General features: G+C 40.0%; 1 protein-coding gene across 1 annotated transcript; it reads right to left on the bottom strand.

The window, feature by feature from the left end:
* Positions 1-8,128: 8,128 nt before the first annotated feature.
* On the bottom strand, positions 8,129-10,898 carry gbx2 (gastrulation brain homeobox 2). Its single transcript, XM_060918179.1, has 2 exons — positions 10,420-10,898; positions 8,129-8,854 (listed from the first exon to the last, which is right to left on the bottom strand). Exons 1-2 carry the CDS (start codon positions 10,896-10,898, stop codon positions 8,323-8,325), a joined length of 1,011 nt encoding a protein of 336 aa, XP_060774162.1. The 3' UTR covers positions 8,129-8,322.
* Between the last annotated feature and the right edge of the window lie 1,755 nt (positions 10,899-12,653).

Below are 12,653 nucleotides of genomic sequence, written 5' to 3'. Positions count from 1 at the left end.
TTTCAACAGACACTGTTAAACCTGTCTAAAACCTTACTAGCTAAACTGTGCAATTTGTGGTCAGGTACCAGCTGTCAAATTGTGTTGCTCCTGCAGCGTTACATCCTTTGGTCAACCACACAAAGCAGACAGAGTTAATACAGTAAATGATTATTTCCCCACAGATATTTAACTGAAGAATGATGAAAAGGCTTGTGTATAAATCTTCTGACTTTTACTAGACTGATATGTATGATGCTGATTATTTTCCCACTGTAAACCTATAATCCTTTCAAATTTGCCAAGTAATGTTTTTATAATGTCTTTCAATTGGAATAAAATCTTTTAATGTGATTTTCATTCTTTCTTTGAATGTGGAGGTATAATTTCATAATCCCTCTGTTGTTAATCAGTGCCATGATGAGTGGCATGTAAATAACACATGAACATTTGTGGACACCTGACCATAACACTCGTATGTGCTTTTTTTTTTTTTTTGAAAATCCCATTCCAGTCCCCCTTTTCTTTGATGATAACGTTTACTCTTCTGGGAAGGCTTTCTACTAGATTGTGGAGCATCAGTGGGGATTTGCTCATTCAGCCACAAGAGTATTAGTGACGTCAAGCACTGATGTTAGGTGAGGTCTGGTGCACAGTCTACCTTCCAAATAATTCTGAAGGTGGTCAGTGGGATTGAGGTCAGAGTTCTGTGTAGGCCACTCAAAACCTTCTACTCCAACTTTGGTTGGCAAACCATATATTTATGGGCCTCACTTTGTGCACAGGGGCATTGTCATGCGAGAACAGGTTTGGGTTAGTGAAGGAAAATTATAATACTACAACATACAAAGTCATTTAATACAATTGTGTACTCTTAACTTTATGGCAATTTTAAATAATGTCACAAAAAATGTACATTGGAGTAGAAAGATACTCTGTGAAAAGGAATGTTCAGATGTTGCTGCAGTTAAATTCAGGAACACCCTTATATGGGTATGATGGTCAGGTGTCCACATACTGTTGGCCATATCATGTATTTTTAACAATAGTTTATTTTTTTAAAGACAGAACTGTATATAATTCCAAGGTCTTGCTGTATCTTTTATCTGTTAAACTGTGTTTCAAATGTTGCTTCCACTTGTTTATCATTTCATTTCATTACAGTGTGTATTAATCAAAACAGTAAATGATCCATCCATTATCTACGTATACTGCTTATCCGTCAGGGTCATGATTGAGCTGAAGCCAATCCCAGCTGACTTCAGGTGAAAGGCAGGGTTCACCCTGGGCAGGTTGCCAATCTATTGCTGGGTTTCAGTCACGTGACTTTTCTTAGCGGTTTTACGGGAAGTGAAATAGCTGGTGGTCTAAATGGCTGCCGTAGTGCAAACAACTACTGATAACTTATTAGAGTATGCTCATAATCTAGAAACCACTGCTCGCTTTAGATATATTCAGAAGATTACTATGTGCAGTGGAATCGACCCCTACAGTTTGGGAAAGAAGGATTTGTCATACAATCTCGAAAACTACCCTTCAGTCAAGTTCCCCGACATCTTGAACCATCTGGTGTTGCAGATGTCCTTCTATACAGCAAAACAGATGAAAGTGTGGAAGAGTATGGAGCCTTACAACTTTTTTATATGTGGCTGGGTAAAGGACCTCGGTATCACGTCGCTACCGAATGAATCCTGCATTGTTTTTGCCCGTGTAAGTATGTTTTTTTAAAGCTTTTCATTCACATCTTTACAGCGACACGCTGCAATTTGAAGTATAAACAAACAACAGTTCGCTTGATTCTCACTTGTGTTCACTCTTTTCTCTCAGGTAAATCATTCAAAAAGATCATCAGAAACCCCTTTAAAGACCTGGATCTAATAAACAAGATGGAGAAGTGATCACGGTGCATTGTAACTGTATAGCTGGGTAAGAATTTTGTTGTGACCTTCATGCATATGGACTTTGTGAGGAGTAAACAAAGAAACAGCTGGGGACTTTAGTGTTTCATGACTAAAAAAAAAGTACCATAAGTACACATAAGCAAGAAAAGTACTTGGAAAACACTAACAGCATAGCTGAGAGGGATATATAAACCTTTCACGAAGTGATTACCGCAAACTCGAGCATGCTTCGATTGGGCTCCCTTTGATTTCAGTGAGAGGTTCAAAAGCCCACCTTTCTCGACGTCTTTTTGTGAAATCCTGTGTTCATTCACCCTTTTTTTATGAGTTCACTGGGAACCCTGAAGAAACTTTTATCAGTTTCACAGTTTGATCAATTCAAACAACTAAAACAACGCAAGTGTAAGGCATTTTTCATGCAACCAATGCACCTTCTCCGTACAAATGCTTTGTCAACTGAGCTTTGGTAGACCACCAGCTAAAGTTTTGAATAACTAAGGAAGCGGATGTGACGTCATGTGAAACTCAGCAAGTTCAGTGCAAAGATGAACAACCATTTATATTCATATCTTTGGGCAATTTAGAGTAGCCAGTTGACCTAATCTGCATGCCTTTGGTCTGTGGGAGGAAACTGGAGCACCTGGAGGAAACCCACACAAGGAGAACATGTAAACAACCACACTGAAAGGCCCCAGTCAGCCGTGAGGTTCAAACCCAGAACCTACAAGAAGATCCAGTTTACATAAGTGTCAGAATTCACATGAGTTGATGTCAAATAGTTCATGTTAATGTCTGACTTTTCGTCCACCTGATTATTCAAATTTTGAATTAGTAGTGAAATTGTGACTGTAATGAAATTATTTTTAAATGCATGACCAAGATTATTGATCTTGAATTTGGTGTGAGGTCAAGTCACTGGAGTTAGTAATTGTGTAATTGGTTGTTACACTGATGACTGTAACACCAGTGATATTAAAGATGTATTTTCCAAGAGGGCTTCAGCAGCATCTCAAAGCACACATCATTAATCACACCAGTAAAATGAAAGCTAAAACCAGTAAAGTAAAATTACAGTAAAAACCAGTATAATAAATATTGTATATAAATAAATGTTAGTATAATAAATATTTTATATAAATAAATTTTCAGTAAAAAAATTATTTTACAGGAAGATTGAATAGTGTTACTAATGATACCTCTGAATTATCTACAAGAAAAAAATAATTTACAATTAGATTAATATCTTCTGGAATGTGAATGCAAACTAGTGGTACTAGATAAAATGAAAATTCATTCTTCTGAACTTTGACCCTGGAAAGACTTATCCACCACTTTTTTTTTTTTGAGATTTCAAAATATTTTAAAACAATTTAAATGCACTGACAAATGTTTTGTTATTTTACATCATCAGTGGTTTTTAAAGTGGTGTCCAGGGCCTCCAGGGTTTCATGATTTATTTTTCTTTAATTTTGTCACACTGGTAGAAATCACAATGTCACATTATCAAAGTTATTACATTTAGGGGCCCAAGCACCAAAGCCAGCTCAGACCTAATGCATTCTGTCAGTGGCAGCTTCAGGAATAGAAAGATCTATGGTACTAAAAAAAAGCATTCTTTAAAGTAATTTTAATTTTAATAATTTTAATGAAATAAATCTCTATTGTGGGGATCTGTGGAATTTATTTGACAGTTTACCGGGTCCCTGGCAACAAAAAAAGTTTAAGAAGCACTGATCTATATAATTCAAAACACATTTTATTCTGTTGATTTACATATTTGATAAATCGCACACTTTATGTTCAGTCAGTGACACTAAAATGAATAAGGAATTTTTTTAAAATGTCTGCTAAAGCCTCTATAAAGTGATGCAGTGGGCTCTTTTTCCAGTTTCAAAGAAACAATGGGCAGAATTAATAGAGTTAAAGCATTTTTATTGCTTAGGAAACTTTTACAATGATGTCTGAAGTCTGTTTGGAGCTTTCTAAAAATGTTGTAACTTTTTTTTATCATGAGCAGTAATTTAAGTGACAGGTTTGTCACTATATTATGAGAATGACTCGTGAATTTTGCATGAGATCAATAACATGGACTTTGTCTCTGCACATGTCATGTTCTCCCTCATAAACATATTTGTGTGTGTCAAGTCAAGTTTATTTGCATAACGCTTTTAACAATAAACATTGTCGCAAAGCAGCTTTACAGAATTTGAACGACTTAAAACATGAGCTAATTTTATCCCCAATTCATGTGTGTGTGTGTGAGAGAGAGAGAGAGAGAGAGAGAGAGTTCACTCTGCAGGATGCTGTGAGACACACTGGGACTCTAGGGTGTAGATGAAGGCGTTTCATGCCAGGCCCTGTGGACTCTGCTGAAGTTCTAACGGGATAATGGTGCTCTAATCCTCTCCTCATTTTCTCTCTGTGTCTCTTTCTCTCTCTCACTTTCTCACTCTCTCTGTCTCAGGAAGCTTCACTAAGCAGCTGGGGAGGGGACAGGAGGACATTGCTCACACCCACCAAAACCCCCTGACCAGAGCGGACAAAGGAAGCCTGAGCAGCCTGGGACAGCAGATGTAATTAAAGAGATTAGATGAGGCTGAGAGGGAAACTGAACAGTGTGTCGAGAGGAAATGGACATTATGTGGTGGGAGATACAGTCGTGTTTATATTAAGATAACTTTTGCGATATCAATAAATTTGGAATACACATCCTGTCTAATCTCATTTGGATTATTCAAGATATATCCATCCATTATCTATACAGTTTATTCATCAGGGTCACAGGGGAAGCTGGACCCAATCCCTGCTGGCTTCATGCGAGAGGCAGGATTCACCAATCCATTGCAGGGTGACATAGATGAACAGCCAAACACTCACATTTATACTTATGGGCAATTTAGAGTAGCTAGTTGACCTAATCTGCATGCTTTTGGATTATGGGAGGAAACCGAAGCGAGCACCCGAAGGAAACCCATACATGCACAGGGACATATGCAAACTCCATGCAGAAAGGCCCTAGTTGACTACCAGATTTAAACCCAGAACCTTCTTGCTGTGAGGCAACAGTGCTAAATGCACCATCATGCCACCCTTTCATGGATGAAATTTAGTGGTGACATTGTATTTCTCATGATAAGTCTATTCAGTATATTCAGTCATTTCTTTATTCATCCCTTTCCGGCTCATGGTGGGTCTGGAACCTATCCCAGGAACATGGCAGTCCATCACATAGCACCATACACAGCTACACACGCATTAACCCACTCATTTATTCCTAGAGCTAATTTAGAGTAATCTGGCATGTTTTTTGGGATGTTGGAAGAAACCAGAGAGCCCAGAGGAAACTCTCATGGACATGTGGGAACATGCAAAAAGCTTTGAATTGAACTGGGGACCCTGGAGATCAGTGACTGTCTCTAAACAACAACATTTTAAAGTGAATTAGTATAATCCTCCCAAATATACATTTTGGAATAAATCCTGAATATCCAGTCAGACAGCAGTGGAAAGATATTGTTCTGATGAAAAGGCTGCCAGGGTGGAGCGTCTTGTCCAACTCCAGTCTTATCATCTCTCATCATAAATCATTCCCACTTCCCAATGTGATGGAATCCAGTGAAGCTAAGTGCTCCTTCAATGTATTAACACAGCTGTGTTCATCTATCAGAGTGTGTGTATCTTACATTTACACGCTAATAGCATTAGGAATGCAAGAGAAGCCCTGAAATGAGGTGTGAGCAGGGCCATCATGGTGTGGTGATAATATTGCTATGTTCGGAGAAAAGAAGAGCTGCTGGAGTGTCTTCTGATAGTGCGACACACACACAAGTGCAGTAGATTGGCAGTATAAGATGCAGTGTCAGTTGAAAATATGCTTTTGTAAGATGTATGAACTGTAATATTTTTTTCTCTTATTTAAAGGAGGAAATGAAAACATGATGTTTCTAAATGTGTTAATTAAAATTAATTATCTAATGGATTACAAATGGCCGGTTTTTGATTACAATAATTCATTAAATTAATTCCTGCAAATTATATTTTTATACTCGATGCATATATACATTCCAACAAATGAAACATCCGACACTAATATGTCGAAGACTGTATGTGTCATTTGCCTTAATATAGTGATGAAGCACAAACAGGACAGCAATACAGTATTTATCAGAGACATATACAAGTGAAAATAAAAAAAATGCTGACTGGTGTCTCCTATTAGTGCATGAGCTATGTGATTTCATTCATAACATGTCCAGTGAATTCCTTTCCTATTTGCCCTGCATATACAAATTTGGTCAGGTGTGTGTGTGTGTGTGTGTGTGTGTGTGTGTGTGTGTGTGTGTGTGTCAGATGACTTATTGGTCCTCCAGCCAGTGTCTATTAGGTGGCATGAGTCTCAAGGCTTGTTCTCCTTCAGAATTAATCATTGGAGGTTAATTTGAGCCTTAGACAAGTTGCTGTTAATTTAGTGCACAAGGGACATGGAGGAGTGAAAAGCTGAGGGCCTAGTCCCCCCCCCCCCCCCCCCCCCCCGGGGGCCCATTTATCTGTCAGGCAGGACGGCAGGCCTTGATTACTATTTGCAAAAAAAAAAAATCATTAGAGTTAAGGCAATTGTCAGATCTCCCTCTCTTTCTCCTTCTTACACACAGTTTGGTCATTTAGTTTCTTTCTGCACCTTTTACCTCATATTTCTCACAGTGAATTCAGTGCACATTCATTCAAGCATGTGTGTGTGTGTGAAAGAGAGAGATGTACTGATAAGAGCCAATCTTGCCCACTGAGGCTCACTTATGGACAGTAAGTCTGATCCTATAAATCTGTATTTTACTCTTCCCACTAGGGAGAAGTAGAGCCAGTGTGTGAGTTTAATAAAGAATATGTTGTTGGAGAAGGAGTTCAAACTATGAACTAGAAATACAGACTCTATGTCTTTTGTACCTTTCTATTTATATACAGTTGTTCCATGCGTTTGTACTAGTTTGATGGCAGTGACGTAACAAATTGCTTTGTTTATTTATTCAGACTGAACCTGAACCTCATGTGCTCTCACTGAGTTTTTATTGCGCTTTTTATTAGAAAACATTACTAAATGATTCAACATTCACTGTTTAATATTTTTGCAGTTTCCTGAAATAATCTGCATGTCTCGGCGGTTTGTGGCGCTTCACAACACCATCATTTACCATCACATCAGTGCAGATCGACACAGCATTTAATATGGAATATATTAGGGTTCCTTTTATAAAAACTCAAAAATGAAAATAATTCATTCTAAAATTTAATTTAATAAATTACAATGACATTTTGCATTTTAGGTGACTTTTTTAAACAACTGTCATCTCCTCCTCATCTCCTTTTTGCAAAAAATTTTGTTTTATTTAAAACAAACCAGTAACGCAGCTAGGGCTAGTAGCTGTTAATTTGCACATGATTTGTTCTCTGATTTTGCATTATTACATTTCTACTGCGCGTCAACTGTGTTTACATCAGGCAGATAATAATAATAATAATAATAATAATAATAATAATAATAGTAGCCTGGATTATTATTATTATTATTATTATTATTATTATTATTGTCGTTTACATAGCAAGAAAAATGACAAATAAAAAAAACCACCACGTACAAGTTTCACAATCACGGTCCACTTTAATGCACACAATCTCAACTCAGTAAGCTCTTCGCATGTTAACTCTTTGCACAAGATCAAATAAATTAGCAGCGTGCCCCCATGAAGTAAAAAACAAAAACCAACAAAAAAGGACAATTAAGAGAACTAATGAGTATTAATCTTAACAAATAAAAACACGTATTAACTGAACAGACCATAATCTCGAAGGTATGACTATTGTTTTTCAGTGCTTCAATAGATTAGAGCCGGAAAAGTGCTCCAGTTAATAGATCACATCATCATCATCAACAACAACAATGTAAAAAACAAACAAACAACCCCCCCAAACCATCCACTCAGACGCGCGCGCGCACACTGAACACTACAGAGAAACAAAACGAAAGAGAACTTCACATTCTTACTTTCTTTGAACTCTACAGGTAATTAGTTTTATTCATCATTTGGTCCACAGCATCCATCTCTCTCTCTCTCTCTCTCTCTGTATGTGTGTGTGTGTGTGTGTGTGTGTGTGTGTGTGTGTGTGTGTGTGTGAGAGAGAGAGAGAGCCCAGTTCCCAGAACTTCCCAAACCTCGTTACACTGTATGTGAAAATAGCACACTACCTACAGTAATACTTCTGGACGCGTGTAATTCTGCCGCATTATTCAGGCTGCAGTATAACCGGAAAGTCCGTCACTGCTTCTTCCTCGAGGATAAACGTAGAGATTTTATCCCGCATGCGTGTAAATGTACAATATTCATATTTCACATGTGGCTTCTGTAAACGAGTCACTCGAGTGAGTTTTTGGTCCAGAGTCCAGCGCATGTCACGGTCTCGCTTGCTCCAGCTGCTGATGCTGGCTCCGGATGGCGAAGCGACTCACGTGCACAGGAATGGGCACCACGATTTTAGGATTTCGGGACGGTTCTCCCGCCTTGGTGTTCACGTTCCCCGCCTTCACGCGCTTCCACTTGGCCCTGCGGTTCTGAAACCAGATTTTCACCTGCACCTCGCTGAGTTTCAGGGCGTGCGCGATCTGCGAGCGTTCCGTCAGAGACAGGTACTTCTTGCAGTGGAACTCCTTCTCCAGCTCCAGCAGTTGCTCGCTGGTGAACGCCGTCCGCCGCCTCCGGTTTTTTCCGCCCGAGGTGCCGCTCCCGGAGCGCGCGCCCTCCTCCAGCCCCGCACTCCCCTCACCGTCCTCTTTAGCACACAGCGGGTTGGATGCAGGGGCCATGTTGTCATCCGAGCTGTAGTCGAGGTCACTGTCCATGGAGAAGCTCTCGTCCTTCCTGGTGCACTCGTCTTCCTTGGGATCATCTTTGCCGTGACCTCGTACTGTGGGTGGGAGAATGCAGCTGAATCGGATCTTTGACTTTTTACTCTTTATAAGTTTTAATTATAGGTATGAACTTATTCAGACTGTTGGAAAGCTGCTGCATGATGTTTACAATTTAGTGTAGCTACTTTTACGCACAATTACGCATGAAATCTATTTTGGAGAGGCACCAGAGATGACGCGCACGCTTATAATAAGAAGAGATTCTGTAGAAGAAGCTTTTTCTGTTTGGTTCGAAGGGGTTCTTCGGTTTGTGCCACTTGGAACTCAGAACGGCACTATAAAAACTATTAATAATAATAATAATAATAATTATTATTATTATTATAATTATTATTATTAATAATAATAATAATAATAATAATAATAATAATAATAATCTTATTAATTGTTTTCTTTTCTTTTGAAACCGTTACCCTTACTTAGAAAAATATTTGTATAGTGTAGCTATAACAAAATAGTTAAAGAACCATTATTCACAAGGTTCTTAACGGAAACAAAAACTTCATTTTAAATGCATTGTTTTCACTTAAAATATATTTGATAAAAAATAAATAAACGAATTACACCTGCTTTAGATTAGATTAACAATCTTATATTGTATAGCTCGCTTTTGCAAATTTGTAGGGACTAATATATATATATATATATATATATATATATATATATATATATATATATATATATATATATATATATGAGTGTCCCTTGAATTTCCCATCCAGGTTGAACTGACTTTCACTTCCAGCTTCCCTGAAACAGCACAGGCTTTTTCTCCATCCCTCAATTAAACTGGACTGAATTAAAGAAGTCATGTGCAGATTGCCTTCAGGCACTGACTGCTCACTGAAGGCCTTTAATCCACACCTGACAAGTGGCTTTCATGCCACTGCACTTTTCTGAGCCACACATATAAAGCACTGGATTTCCTGAGGCCGTTAAATCGTTATTTTGTCATTAACAAATCGAGTGACATTTTACCAGACAGCAGTCCCTCTTTTATCTTTAGCGCACGAGCTCATTTCTCTAAATGAAGCCCTCTACTCTGATTCATTCCCACACATTACTGTCATATAGATAGCATCCACCGCAGGATTGTGCATTATTACTCAAAGTAGTCTTTCCAAAGTTTAATAAATGATTAGTTCAGGCGTCCTTCAATAAAATCAGGTATGGATCTCAGCCTGTTATTTTAATATTCTAAAATAGCTTCATTTTTCAGTAGGTAATAATAATAATAACAATAATAATATGAGAAGAGATTATTAAGGTACACTTTCAGAAATGTTGTACTTTTGCTTCTATCTTTGTAAAAGTACTGCACTTTCAGGACCACATTTAAAACTGAGCTCTGAAAGCAAGGCTAATTAAAGGTACAGGTGATGTGCCCTTGATATTCGGCTCCTACCTCAGTGACAGTATATATCTGAGAATGGAACAGGATAGAAAACCAAACAGGGTTATAATTTAAAATGTACAGACTTTCAGATGCTTCATGTAAACACATATGGTAAATATTATGCTCTCTGAGCCCACACTATCATGTAGAGTGTGAGTGCTTCTCAGTGCTCACCTGTAGCGGACTGCAGAGGCTCGTCGTGGAAGGGCAGAAGCGCAGCGGTCTCTTTGGTCAGGAAACTTTTACCGTCTTCCGCATCCAGTCGGATCTCATGGGATTTATCAAAGGCCACGTGCAGCGCCTGCGTGCCGAACTTCCGGGCCGCTTCCGGGTGCTGGGGCAAACTGGCCATGAGCGTGGAGGTGAGCGCCATGCCCTGCGCCAAACTGGAGCAGAAAGCGCCGGGTATAGCGGCTGGTAAAGCGGCAAGCTGATGATGAGGCGCCTGAGTCAGACCAGGAGGAGGTGGAGGTGGTGGAGGAGGAGGAGGTGGTGGAGGAAGCACCACAGAACGGTAGGGCATAAACATGGGATAACCAGTGTACACGAAGTGTCCCGGACTGGGCTGCTGAGAGCCGCCGATGAGCGAATCGATGCTGAAGGCGGTGGTGTTTCCCACCGGACGCTGCATCATCGCGAAGGACGAACCGAACGCCGCACTCATAAGCTCGTTTCTTATCTTCAGACTGAAAAGTTCGGAAAGTTTATGCAGATGGCGAGGAAGAGGAAAAGGATCCCCGCAAGTTTCATTCGCGTCAAATCCAATCCAAATGGAATCCCGACAAACTCTGTGTGTGTGAGTGAGAGAGAGAGAGAGAGAGAGAGAGAGACAGACAGACAGACGGGTGAGGGCTAAAATTACAGAGGAAGAAGGTTCCTGTGTCCGGCGCAGCTGAGATGAGAGGTCTGGTAATCCTGATTGTCCGTTTCCTGAGTCAAATCACTGCGCCTGCGGTTAAGGAGCCGAATACTAATTTTAAAAAAGTCAATTTGCGCAAAAAATATATATATAAAAAAATAAAGTAAAATGATAAAAATTGCGTATCTTGGCATTCGCCAAGATACCTTTCGCCGTGTCTCAGTTGTCCTATAACATGGAGTTCCTTTATTTTAACCTCTTTAAGATCGCAATGCCTTTCTTCCCCCAACTCTCCATCTATGATCAGCTGCTGATGTGAGAGTTTGAATTGCGCTCCTTCCGTTTAAAGCGCCCGACCACGCGGCCAGACCACGCCCACGACCTGAACGACCCTTCCTATTGGTCCATCTGAGACCGATCGCGTTGACATGGAGCTTCCTTGACGCGTCTCCTTGTGTAGGATTGAGTACAGAATAAAACTGTTCTTTAACCATCAGCACCTAAAACCACAACACGCCTGTACACTTCTGCTTTAACACCTCAGTTCTGCTGTCACTGACCTACACACTGACTCCTAACAGTTTATAGCGAATCTTATGGCAACACTTACAGGTTTTATCACTTTAAAGATGTGCAGAATGAGATGAATAATGACCTATACTGTAATCATGGTCATGTTCTCCAGGTCTTCGACAGTAACAGATTGAGTAGAGCTGACTGTATTTTGTTCAAATATATGATTTCTATCGAAACTCTCTCTCTCTCTCTCTCTCTCTCTCTATATATATATATATATATATGGGCGGCACGGTGGTGTAGTGGTTAGCGCTGTCGCCTCACAGCAAGAAGGTCCTGGGTTCGAGCCCCGGGGCCGGCGAGGGCCTTTCTGTGCGGAGTTTGCATGTTCTCCCCGTGTCCGCGTGGGTTTCCTCCGGGTGCTCCGGTTTCCCCCACAGTCCAAAGACATGCAGGTTAGGTTAACTGGTGACTCTAAATTGACCGTAGGTGTGAATGTGAGTGTGAATGGTTGTCTGTGTCTATGTGTCAGCCCTGTGATGACCTGGCGACTTGTCCAGGGTGTACCCCGCCTTTCGCCCGTAGTCAGCTGGGATAGGCTCCAGCTTGCCTGCGACCCTGTAGAAGGATAAAGCGGCTAGAGATAATGAGATGAGATGAGATATATATATATATATATAATATATATATATATATATAAAAACTTCTGTGATGACCTGGCGACTTGTCCAGGGTGTACCCCGCCTTTCGCCCGTAGTCAGCTGGGATAGGCTCCAGCTTGCCTGCAACCCTGTAGAACAGGATAAAGTGGCTAGAGATAATGAGATGAGATATAAACTTTCAGAAAAAAAGCCTAAACTTTACCTTTCCTTGTCACTGGGTTGTTATTCTCGTACTTTTACAGAGAAAGGAGCACACTGTATAGAGGTTTCTTAGTCACGTGACCAGAAACTACACCACCATGTTGGAGTGAAAACAAACCAGCTTGGAGCTTCACAACGTGTAACAGATCCGTCAGGACTGCAACATTGAACATGGCGCAAA

The sequence above is a fragment of the Neoarius graeffei genome, chromosome 4, assembly GCF_027579695.1.
Source record: "Neoarius graeffei isolate fNeoGra1 chromosome 4, fNeoGra1.pri, whole genome shotgun sequence".
NCBI lineage: Eukaryota > Metazoa > Chordata > Actinopteri > Siluriformes > Ariidae > Neoarius > Neoarius graeffei.
The sequence above is the reverse complement of the archived record's forward strand: the minus strand, read 5'-3'. Positions and strand labels throughout refer to the sequence as shown.

Coding starts and splice junctions, on each gene's coding strand:
- gbx2 (XM_060918179.1), bottom strand. CDS start 10,898: ATGAGTGCGGCGTTCGGTTCGTCCTTCGCGATGATGCAGCGTCCGGTG. Junction 8,855..10,419: donor TTCCACGACGAGCCTCTGCA/GTCCGCTACAGG, acceptor GATCCGATTCAG/CTGCATTCTCCCACCCACAG.